The 11359-nt window shown below is 39.5% G+C and overlaps 2 protein-coding genes across 2 annotated transcripts; both read right to left on the bottom strand.

The window, feature by feature from the left end:
- Positions 1–6: 6 nt before the first annotated feature.
- LOC106963354 (extracellular calcium-sensing receptor-like) lies at positions 7–4114 on the bottom strand. Its single transcript, XM_015058220.1, has 8 exons — positions 3797–4114; positions 3060–3354; positions 2678–2967; positions 2073–2368; positions 1596–1801; positions 1185–1406; positions 986–1109; positions 7–915 (listed from the first exon to the last, which is right to left on the bottom strand). The coding sequence occupies exons 1-8, from the start codon at positions 4081–4083 to the stop codon at positions 17–19; spliced, it is 2619 nt and encodes an 872-aa protein (XP_014913706.1). The 5' UTR covers positions 4084–4114; the 3' UTR covers positions 7–16.
- Positions 4115–6543: 2429 nt separating this feature from the next.
- On the bottom strand, positions 6544–9153 carry LOC106963348 (extracellular calcium-sensing receptor-like). Its single transcript, XM_015058213.1, has 6 exons — positions 8900–9153; positions 8252–8546; positions 7877–8163; positions 7435–7730; positions 6909–7114; positions 6544–6801 (listed from the first exon to the last, which is right to left on the bottom strand). The coding sequence occupies exons 1-6, from the start codon at positions 9151–9153 to the stop codon at positions 6544–6546; spliced, it is 1596 nt and encodes a 531-aa protein (XP_014913699.1).
- Between the last annotated feature and the right edge of the window lie 2206 nt (positions 9154–11359).

Genomic DNA, 11359 nt, shown 5'->3' with positions numbered 1-11359 from the left:
CTTTGATTATGTGGGATTAGTTTTTGTTCATGAGAAATTTCTTAGTGTTTTTCTCCGGCTGAAACAAGATAATGTAACACTTTGGAGCAAATATACACAGTATCAGTCCAAAGCTGGAGGCCAGAATTGCAAATATCTCCACAGCCACAGTAAATTTTCCAGGAGAGCTGACATAAGCTGGGATGAAGGTGATCCCGACGGCACAGAATATCAACATGCTGAAGGTTATCATCTTGGCTTCATTGAAATTATCAGGTAGTTTCCGAGCTAGAACAGCTAACACAAAGCAAAACACAGCCAGCAGGCCGATGTAGCCGAGCACAGCCCAGAAACCAACAGCAGAGCCTAACGCACATTCCAGGATGATCTTCTCCTTGTAGGTGCTCAGATTTTTCACTGGGAAGGGAGGACTCACAACCAACCATATGATACATATTATAACCTGAATAAATGTAAAAGACACTACAGTCATTCTTTGCTGTGGAGGACCAAACCATTTCATAGCATTACTACCAGGAAGTGTGGCTTTAAAGGCCATTAGAACCACTATAGTTTTGCCAAGAACACAGGAGATACAGAGAACAAATGTGATGCCAAACGCTGTGTGCCGCAGCATGCAGGACCACTCAGAGGGGGCTCCAATGAAAGTTAGTGAACATAAGAAACACAGAGTCAGAGAGAAGAGCAGCAGGAAGCTCAGCTCAGAGTTGTTGGCTCTGACAATTGGTGTTGCCCTGTGAAAGAAGAAAATCACTGCTGTAATGATGGCCAGGCAGGCTCCACTGACTGAGAATGCAGCCAGGATGATTGACAGGACTTCATCGAAGGATAGAAACTCCACAGGTTTGGGGATGCAAGCATCTCTCTTTGCATTTGACCAGAACTCTCTGGTACATGGCAAGCAATCAGGCGAGTCTAAAAATGAAACCATACAGGGTTTTTATTGGTTACACATTTAATGATTCTGAAAAATAATAGATTCTACCTGTCATATTACTGATCTCTCCTTCAGGACATGGTACACAGTCATAGCAGCAGATTGGTTTTCCTTTCTGCAACACTTTACGAGTTCCTGGAGGACAACTCTCTGAGCAAACGGAGACTGGTACCTGTAAGCAAAAAAATGTAAAAAATATTAGTTTAAAACACAAGCTCCTGATCTGTTAAACTGTTACTGTCATTACTTGTGATCCACCCCCCATCCACGTTATGTTCCTATTGATCTGGAACTGCTGTCCTCCTGGCAGTGATGCATCATAATAACCCACAGTCACTACCTCAGTGCCTCCACTCTCAGTTGTTTGCCAGTTGACCACCTCATACGCAGCTACAGGTTCCCCATTAGCATCAAACGAGACATGGTAACCATTTTGAGAAAAATTTACTTTCTTCATTTCGGAAAAAATCTGGAACAACAAAGGAACAATGTCAAATAGATAATAATAATAATAATAATAATAATAATAATAATAATTATTATTATTATTATTATTATTATTATTATTATTATTATTATTATTATTATTATTATTATAAGCAATATTATTATTAAAGAAAAGAAAAAACTCAGAGTTTTGGTTTTCATTTGGACTAACCTGACTTGCATTCAGATTGATGAATTTGTCACACTGAATGGTGGTGTTTGTTTTCCGACACAGTGCATTGTGAAAAGCATGCGCTACAGCATAAGCAGCTTTGTACACCATGTTAGTCACTCTCAGCTGAGATGTTTCGGTGTACGGGTTCTTCAGCTGTTTTAGGTCTTCAGTTCCGTCACACACGCCCTTGTTTGCTGCAGGATCTGAAGACGCAAACAAGTGTTTTGTGTCAAATGATAAAACATTTTATCACAATTTTATGTGGCTTAAATATTGACCACACAGTCCTATTTTTTTCCTCACAATTATAAGAAAGAAAAAAAAATTTAAACTCAATCGGTATAACTGGAAAATGTAGTTCCGGATGTAAATATAGCAGACCTTTTCTGTTTGATCTTAAAGCAGATAGTATATTTAATATGTAAAAATAAAAATAAGTACAAAACATCTCAGAATTCGGGAAAGTGCTCTTACTTTTTGTCAGGCTGCAGTTGAATGCATCCTCCCAGAACTCAGTAAGCAGTGGGGAGGCAGCCACTTCTGACGGAGAGAGACCCAGGAGGAAGTCTCTCAGGCCCGGGATGACAGACTGCGGGATAGCAACTCCGATGGCTCCTGCACAGAAACTGTATCTGACCATGAAAGTGTCGGTCACCCAGGACTCACTGCCAATCCACTGGCGAGGTGGTGGAGGAGCGCGATCCAGCTCCTCCAGCAGGACCCTCATGTCTCCAGAAGCAATAAATGCCACAACAACCATGGCTGTTGACCTGTGACATTACATGAAAATGCAAAACCATTATCATTTGTAATTTACATTTTATAATCTAAAGGTAAACATATGGGTATTTCATGATAAAAGTAGATTTTTCGGATCTTTGTTTTTTATATGCAAGGACAGAATTTGTCCTTTATCGTCAATATTAAGAAATCATTGACTTAAAACAAGCTCTTATATCAAGCTGAAAAGATACTTGTAAGTTAAATTTGCACTAGAAACTAAAACAAAAATACTTGGTAAGATTTTCTGTTGTTGCAGTGAAGGGTCAGCAAAATCAGACACATGCAACAAGTGTCACCTGCGGACGGCATCGGCGACTCTTTGGATCTTGCTGCCTGGGTCAGTTCTAAAGAAAGATTCAGTGTACTCCACACAGATCCCCTCTCTGAGAGCTGCTTCAAGAAAAGACGCCATGCCACTATTTCCATAGTCCGAGTCTGAGTGGACGGCTCCTATCCAAGTCCAGCCAAAGTGTTTCACCAGCTTGGCCAGGGCGTCAGCTTGGAACTGGTCACTGGGTATTGTTCTGAAGAAATTTGGGTATTGTTGCTTATCTGATAGACAGGCACAAGTGGCGTAGTGGCTCACCTAAAGCGAAACATGATGTCTTTAAAAACAAGATTAATGTGCAGCGAATTCATTTTTTTCTATCCTCAGCTTCAAATAAAATGAATATTTACTTGAGGGATGTTAAAAGAGCCCATGATGCGTGACATGCTGATGGATGGCGTAGATCCAGATTCACCAACAGCAGCCATCACCACGCCGGACTGAGAACAGTTGGCGCCTTTATGAAACACGGGGTCCTGGCCGTTTGACAGCTGAAACGCCACGTGAACAGCAACGGGGACAGACGCACACGAATCGTAGATCTGATATCCGAGTTTGATGCCTGGCAGTAGATCCATGCGATTGTTTATCTCTTCGATGGCAAAGATCATTGAACGAGAGAAGCGCAGTTCCCGGGCATCAATACTGAGCAGAAAAAAAAAGAAAGAAATCCGAAGAAATTGCACAGAAACTTTATACCAAAAAAAAAAACAGCCTCAGAATCCATTTGGTGCCATATTTTACCTCTTTACCAAGACAAGTAAAATATTTTTCCCAACAGAATTCAAAGTATGACATCACACATTATTCAGAACTTAAGGTGAATTTCAATGTGGCAGCTAGAAAGAGTCAAACTCCTAACTGGGAATGTTGACCATGTAATATTTAGATTTACTGGCCAGTAGTAAATCAAAGTGTGTGTGTGGTTTTGTAAAGAAGCAAAATCAAGTTGCAATAGCATCTACTTAAAGTTCTGCACAATATTACCGAAGAAATACACAGTATTGTTTTTTAAAAAAAGCCCTTCTCTGTGCATCCTAAATAAATCTTTAACATCCTGTCAATTTCTCTCTCTTATCTTACTGACCTCCCTGCGCACCTTGGAGGCTCAGGCTTGGTGGTGTAATTATAGATCACTGTGTAAAGTTGGTAATGAATAGAGAAAACACCTCCAATGATAAAGTCCCCGTCTGCTGAGTAGACGGGTGAACGAGGCGTACCCTGCAGGGTACATTCTACCGATGGAGTCTCAGTGCTGGCACCACTTCCAGCCTCTGCGAGTCCACTCCGGTTTTTCAAACCATCCAGAAACCCACCGGAGACAACTACTGCCATCAGCTCCAATAAACGTAAAGCTGATCTCCAGATTTCCATTCCTCAAGTGCTCTAATCTCTCTCTCTCTCTCTCTCTCTCTCTTTCTCTTTCTCAAAGTGTGCTTTTACTGGTTGAACCTCCTCTTTTATACGTCGGGTTATTTCGGCTCAAAAATCACATGCTCTGTCCCAGCAATCGTTGGTTGTGTGTTTAAGCCTTACAGTGTAGATTTTCTTTTCTTTTCTCTGTTTAAACGAACTTTGCTTATTATATTGGCAAAATCTTTTGGACGGACTGTTTGTTTTTAGCTGCCAGTTTTAACGTCTGGCACCATAAGTGCTTTACAAAAATATATATAAGCCTGAAATTCAAAAGGAAAAAAAAAAAAGAACTGTTTCATAAATTAGGATTTGACAGCATCATGCTGTGGGGATGCTCATTATTGTTTTACTGAATAAAAAAAGAGAAAGTGGGGTTGGGGTTGAGTGTAGTTGGGCGATCAGGCAAAGTTTCTTTTACTATTCCCAATCACCAGCTTTTGGAAATGGTGAAAATACATAACTACATGAGTACATTCACTGATGAGACCCACAGTTCTATTTCGTATAGGCTTCGCCCTTTGAGGCGATCGCTAGTGGGTTTATCCCTCGCGTGTACTGGGTGGGCCCCAACCTGGTCTGTATAAACAATGGTCAGACCAGACAAACGGCTCCCTCGTTTTCTTCTTCAGCGTAAGAGCATAAGCGTATTTTCATAACAGTGTTATTGTAATATCTGTACCTCACCTTATTGCTTCTTTTTCAGGACAAAAACAGATTCTCTAAACTCATTGAGATAATAGGAAAACCTATTTGTAGGTCAAAAAAACAAATGTGACATTTTTAATAGTGGAGTACTCATAAAGGCCAGACAAATCACTATTCAGTTTCAGTTATTGCAATATCAATGTATTAAATCTATCAGACATAGTAAAAAAAAAAAAAAAATTGTCAACATTTTTGTGTCTCATCAATACATAGTTCTGGGTTCCATGGGTTATTGAAATAAAAGAAAATAATCAGAACATTTCATGAAGTACGTCAAAATAGAAACGACACAGTGAATGTTAGGGGGAACTTTCAAATGTACAACTGAAAGATGATTTATCGTGTCAATTCAACAAAACTGAAATAAATATAAAATCAAAAGTGAAATCCACATCATAAAATTAAAACGTAATTTGAAAATTTAAAGATGAACTTTAACTTAAAAAAAGAAATAAAATACAGTTAAAATTATATAAATAAAACAATGGGTATTTTGGGAGCATGATCAATTTAAGCATTCCTAGATGACTTATAAAAATCTGACATCACATCATTACACATTCATATTTTACGTTGTGTTTTTGTTCATTAAATGTTTCTTAGTGTTTTTCTCCGGTTGAAACAAAATGATGAAACACTTTGGAGCAAATATACACAGTATCAGTCCAAAGCTGGAGGCCAGAATGGCAAATATCTCCACAGCCACAGTAAATTTTCCAGGAGAGCTGACATAAACTGGGATGAAGGTGATCCAGACGGCACAGAATATCAACCTGCTGAAGGTTATCATCTTGGCTTCGTTGAAATTATCAGGTAGTTTCCGAGCTAGAACAGCTAACACAAAGCAAAACACAGCCAGCAGGCCGATGTAGCCGAGCACAGCCCAGAAACCAACAGCAGAGCCTAACGCACATTCCAGGATGATCTTCTCCTTGTAGGTGGTCAGATTTTTCACTGGGAAGGGAGGACTCACAACCAACCATATGATACATATTATAACTTGAATAAATGTAAAAGACACTACAGTCATCCTTTGTTGTGGAGGACCAAACCATTTCATAGCATTACTACCAGGAAGTGTAGCTTTAAAGGCCATTAGAACCACTAAAGTTTTGCCAAAAACACAGGAGATACAGAGAACAAATGTGATGCCAAACGCTGTGTGCCGCAGCATGCAGGACCACTCAGAGGGGGCTCCAATGAAAGTTAGTGAACATAAGAAACACAGAATAAGAGAAAAGAGAAGCAGGAAGCTCAGCTCAGAGTTGTTGGCTCTGACAATTGGTGTTGTTCTGTGGTGGAAGAAAATTAATGATGTAATAATGGCCAGGCAGGCTCCACAAACAGAAAATACAGCCAGGATGATTGACAGGACTTCATCAAAGGAAAGAAACTCCACAGGTTTGGGAAAACAGGCATCTCTCTTTGCATTTGACCAGAACTCTCCTGGACATGGAATGCAATCAGGAGAATCTGAAAATAAAGTTATAAATGGTTGTTACTCCTTTACTGTTTGATGTTGCAGGTTTGCAGGAAAACATTACAATCACCTGTCATATTACTGATCTCTCCTTCAGGACATGGTATGCAGTCATAGCAGCAGATTGGTTTTCCTTTCTGCAACACTTTACGAGTTCCTGGAGGACAACTCTCTGAGCAAACAGAGACTGGAACCTGAAACAAAACAAAAAAAAAATAGTTAAACATATGATTTCAAGAAGATGAGCAATGTTGCACTCTTTTCATTACTTGCATGTCTCCATCCAACCAGGTTAGATTCTTGTAAATGCGAAACTCCTGGCCTTTGGGCAGTGATGCATCATAGTACCCCACTGTTACCAGTTCAATAATCCCACTCTCAGGTTTCTGCCAGTTAACAACATCATATGAAGCCACAGGGTCTCCATTAGCATCAAATGACACATGGTAACCATTCTGGGTAAAATTCACTCTCTTTAGCTCAGTAAAAACCTGACAAGATGAAAATGATAAAAGTGAGTAAATAGAATTTCAACAACACTGAAATAATAAAAAAATATTTATTTCTATCAAGAGAATATATTTAGCTTTAATCCCACCTGATTTTTGTCAAACGTTTTTTGTTTTATACAGGTAGTAGTGAAATTAGTTTCCTGACACACTGCAGTGTGAATTGCATGTGCTATGGCATAAACAGCCTTGTACACCATGTTGGTAATTCTGAATTTAGACGTTTCAGTAAACGGGATCTTGAGAGTCACTAAGTCTTCAGTTCCATCACAAAGCCTCTTTTCTTTAGAAAGAGCTAAAATTAGGCAAAGAAAAATAAAGTGTTATTATAATTTAATATTGATTTTATAGTGATTCTTTCAGCATTTCAACTTAGTTATACTTATTAACCTTAGGGAAATGAGAGGTTTAAAATTATTCACTGTAATATGAATATTGTATATCTTGTAACATCATCAAAAGACTTATAAGTATAATAAAATAACCCATTATCATTTCACAAGTTGTAAGAAATACAGTTTTCTGTCTAAAGAATATGATCAAGTTTGAACCTTTAATCATATTACTTAATAAGAGAGAAATCTAAACTGAGACTTGATCATGTTCGTTTCTCACTTTTCTTCAAGCTGCAGTTGAATGCTTCCTCCCAGAAGTCTGTGAGGACGGAGGAGGCGGCTACTTCAGAGGTAGACAGACGCAGCAGGAAGTCTCCAAATCCAGGGATGACAGATTGCTGAATAGCAACTCCAATGGCTCCTGCACTGAAACTGAATCTCATTGGCTGAAGGTCTGTTATCCAGCCCTCACTTCCAATCCACTGACGAGGAGGAGAAGGTTGTTGGTTTAGCTCCTCTAACAAGAATTTCATATCACCAGCGGCTGTAAAAGCCACCACAACGATTGAAGTTGACCTGAAGAGAAAAAAAACGTTTAAAGCTACTTTCAGATTTACTTGTATGAAATCAGTTTTTAATTGTCTTAAAAGTGTTTTGAAGTGGTTAATAAAAACGGTCTACATCTTAACTAAGCACATTAAGAAAATAGAAGTGGCTAAAACCTGCGGATGACATCTGCTACTATTTGAATCTTTTGTGGTTCAGTCCGATAAAAAGATTCAGTGTACTCCACACAGATCCCTTCTTTGTGTGCTGCTTCAAGAAAAGATGCCATGCCATTTCTTCCATAATCTGTGTTAGAGTAAATGGCTCCTATCCAAGTCCAACCAAAGTGTTTCACCAGTTTGGCCAACGCATCAGCTTGATAATGGTCACTGGGAATTGTTCTGAAGAAAGTCGGGAACTGCTGCTTATCTGACAGACATGCACATGTAGCAAAGTGGCTCACCTGAAGCAACAAAAACAACAATTCATCTTTTTAACAGACATACACTGAAATAAATTTTTATATTTTCTGATAAATTCAAACTTCTTACCAGAGGAATATTGAAGGGACCAAAGATGCGTGAAATGCCAATAGATGGTGTGGAACTAGAGGCACCAATAACACCCATTACCACTCCTAAATTAGAACAATTATGGCCTGTCTGAATCACGGGGTCCTCCCCGTTTGACAGCTGAAATGCCACATGAGTGGCCACAGACACAGAGGCGCATGAATCGTAGATCTTATACCCGAGTTTAATCCCAGGCAGCAGCTCTGTGCTGTTGTTTATCTCCTCAATTGCAAAGATCATTGCACGAGCAAGGCGTAGTTCACGACTGTTGACACTGCACACAGATATTTACATGTTACTGCTTTTTTTTTTTGTTGTTGAAGAAAATCTTTTTACATTTTCACAATCTAGATAATACCATAGACTAAAGAGTATCATCTAGTAATAAAGTCGTTTCTTATCACATCTGACCCTCTCCATTCACCTTGGCAGATGAAGTTGTGCCATCTACACAAGCTCACCAATACAGAAACTAATTTTTACTCTGTTGAAATTAATTTTGATGTTAAAAATAATAATAAAAAAATTCTGTTAAATAAATCATTGCACTTTGAAGCATTCAAATAAAAACCTTTTCAGTTTTCAGTATAAATCTCTTCATATCCCACCATGCTCCCTCTTACCAACCTCCCTGTGCAGGTGGGCGGCTCAGGCACAATTGTGTAGCTGTGAATCTTTGTGATCTCCTTGTAACGTAAGGAAAAAACCCCGCCAATAATGAACTCCCCATCCATTGAGAATGCAGGCATGCGAGCTGTACCCTGCAGAGTACAGTTGATAGCTAAAGCCCCATTTTTCACTCTATCTGATACACCAAAAGCAACAAATATGAGCCAAATATGAGCCAGTCTTAAGCCATTAAGGAGAGATGAGTTCTCCATCCCTCAAGTCTCTAAAGGTGGATGTGAGTGTTGCTCTTGCTCCATATAACTCTTCTCCAAAACATCATCATTACATCACACAGATTACATCATCTAGCTGTCTGATTTGTTCTCACCATCCATGGATTTTGATAGCAGCGTGATTCTTGTTGTTGCATCCCATAACACTTGTCTTTGTGATATATCTGCATAGTTTTAATTAGCACCAGCATGGTGCGCGCTATTACTTAAGTGTAGTAGGAGGAGGATAAGAAGCAAGTCCTTTTTAGACTTGATGTGTGCCAGAAACATGGTAAAAAACTACACCCAAAGTGTTCCATACAAACTTTTTTTTGTGTTCCGACTTGGCTTAACAGATTATAACTTGTTTATAGCTGGGCTTTTTGGGTACAAGAGTTGTGTATTAATTATTTTTGTGGAGCTCTGGTGAGTCATGTTGGCAGCAATTGCAAACTGATAGCTTCTTTTATATTTACTACACAACTGTCCCTTGTAGAGTACAAACAAACACTGCAACAACATACAAGAGAAACAGTAACATGGGATTAAGACTAAAAACACACTATAGGGCAAATAAAATGGAAATGGAGCAAGTATTTAAAACAAAAGAACTTTAGATAAGTGGACTTTTTTCAATATATTCAGATTTAAACATCTCTTTCAGTACTAATATATAATATATATTTTGAAAGATAAAAACCAGGAACCAGGCCTGGCTCTAGTAGTTCAGTGGCTATTTTACATGTGCACCGACAGTACCAGCAATCTCCAACTATGCAGGTGAACTTGATTTCACCTTCCGGTTTAATGACTCAGGACCTACAAAGTTAACCTGGCTCCAGTAGTTCAGTGGCTATTTTCATCAGCAGACTGACGTTTGGGAGCATTGACTAATCCTCCCTGATGTCACGGTACTTTACTAATTTTCATGGAGGGTCCTTACCCAGGATTTGGTCACTAGAACCCTGCAAGACGAGATCATGAAATCCTTCTGGCTGTGGGATCCCCAGGGATGTTAAACCCAACCCTACAATCATAACCCTACCCCCATAACCCTAGCTCAAGAACCATGGAGGACCAAGGACTTAATCTTGAACCAGTTTTGGTTCTCCAGAACCCGGGAGTTTCATGGACCTTCTCTACCTGGGATTCAGGCACCTAAACCACACATGGACCTCGGCTGGACCACCCCCTGGAGCTCCAGAACCAACACCAACACCACTGGTCCCACAGAATGCCAACTCACCTTCCCAATGTATCCCAGTACTCTGCAAAGAAGAGAAGCCTCAAATGCTCCCTTAGGACATGGCCCATGCTCCCTCGTGGAAGCCCGACCCTCCCTCACGGTGGACCCCTGCAACTGGTCCACCAGTGGATGCACGAAACCCCCACACACACACCCGGTCCTGAAAAACCCCAACACACACTTCCGGTCGACCACCGGAAGTGTGGAGACTTTTCTTGCTCAGAAAGAAAGAAAAGTCTCCAATGCTACCTTAGGACACAGTCCGTGCTCCTCCGTGGCAGCCAGCCACCCCCCACGACTCTGATCATAATACAAGAGCCCCATCTTGTGGAAAATTCAGAAAAGTTCAATGCTCCCAAATGTCGCAAAAATCACCCAAAATGTCCCGTTTACTTAATGCCAAAATATCCGTGTTTGCTTTCCCTGATACCAGAGAGCCTTTTCCAACATGTTGGCGCATATTGAATGGGATTCTTGAGACTTAATGGAGCCCTACCCTAACCCTTAGGACTTTAGTTGAAACGCCGTCAACTGGGACTCTAACCCTTAGAACTTTATAAAGGCTCACATTAACCTTTAAAGGGACTTAAATCATTCCATGTGTACTATTGAATTATGGCTTCAATTGCATTGAAACAAAACCTGAAATAAAATGAAAAATCCAGACTCAACAGTATGAAGATGAAGATTTCAAATTTAATTTGCGAATTTAAACATACGCTTCAATATTATTCTAAATGTAAAAAAGCAAAAATAAACATGACATACGTATTTGGTGACCATGAGCAGTTTAAGTTTTTTTTGCATGACTTATCACATCATTGCTGGCAATCTGATATTCAAGACATTTACAGTTTACATTGGGTTTTTGTTCATTAAATGTTTTTTGGTGTTCTTCTCTGGTTGAAACAAAATGATGAAACACTTTGGAGCAAATATACACAGTATCAGTCCAAAGCT

This window comes from Poecilia latipinna, unplaced genomic scaffold (assembly GCF_001443285.1).
Source record: "Poecilia latipinna isolate Pla-1442-1.1 unplaced genomic scaffold, P_latipinna-1.0 Scaffold1523, whole genome shotgun sequence".
In the NCBI taxonomy this organism is placed as follows: Eukaryota; Metazoa; Chordata; class Actinopteri; order Cyprinodontiformes; family Poeciliidae; genus Poecilia; species Poecilia latipinna.
This window is presented reverse-complemented; position numbering and strand designations above follow the sequence as displayed.

Bases quoted from the DNA above. Each gene is read 5' to 3' on its own strand.
- LOC106963354 (XM_015058220.1), bottom strand. From the start codon at position 4,083: ATGGAAATCTGGAGATCAGCTTTACGTTTATTGGAGCTGATGGCAGTA. The intron at 3,355-3,796 runs GTCAGTAAGATA...TTTTCTGCTCAG, and splicing joins CCTCCAAGGTGCGCAGGGAG to TATTGATGCCCGGGAACTGC. The intron at 1,802-2,072 runs GTAAGAGCACTT...TTGCGTCTTCAG, and splicing joins CAACTGCAGCCTGACAAAAA to ATCCTGCAGCAAACAAGGGC.
- LOC106963348 (XM_015058213.1), bottom strand. From the start codon at position 9,153: ATGGAGAACTCATCTCTCCTTAATGGCTTAAGACTGGCTCATATTTGG. The intron at 8,547-8,899 runs GTTGGTAAGAGG...ATCTGTGTGCAG, and splicing joins CCGCCCACCTGCACAGGGAG to TGTCAACAGTCGTGAACTAC. The intron at 8,164-8,251 runs GTAAGAAGTTTG...TTGTTGCTTCAG, and splicing joins GTCCCTTCAATATTCCTCTG to GTGAGCCACTTTGCTACATG.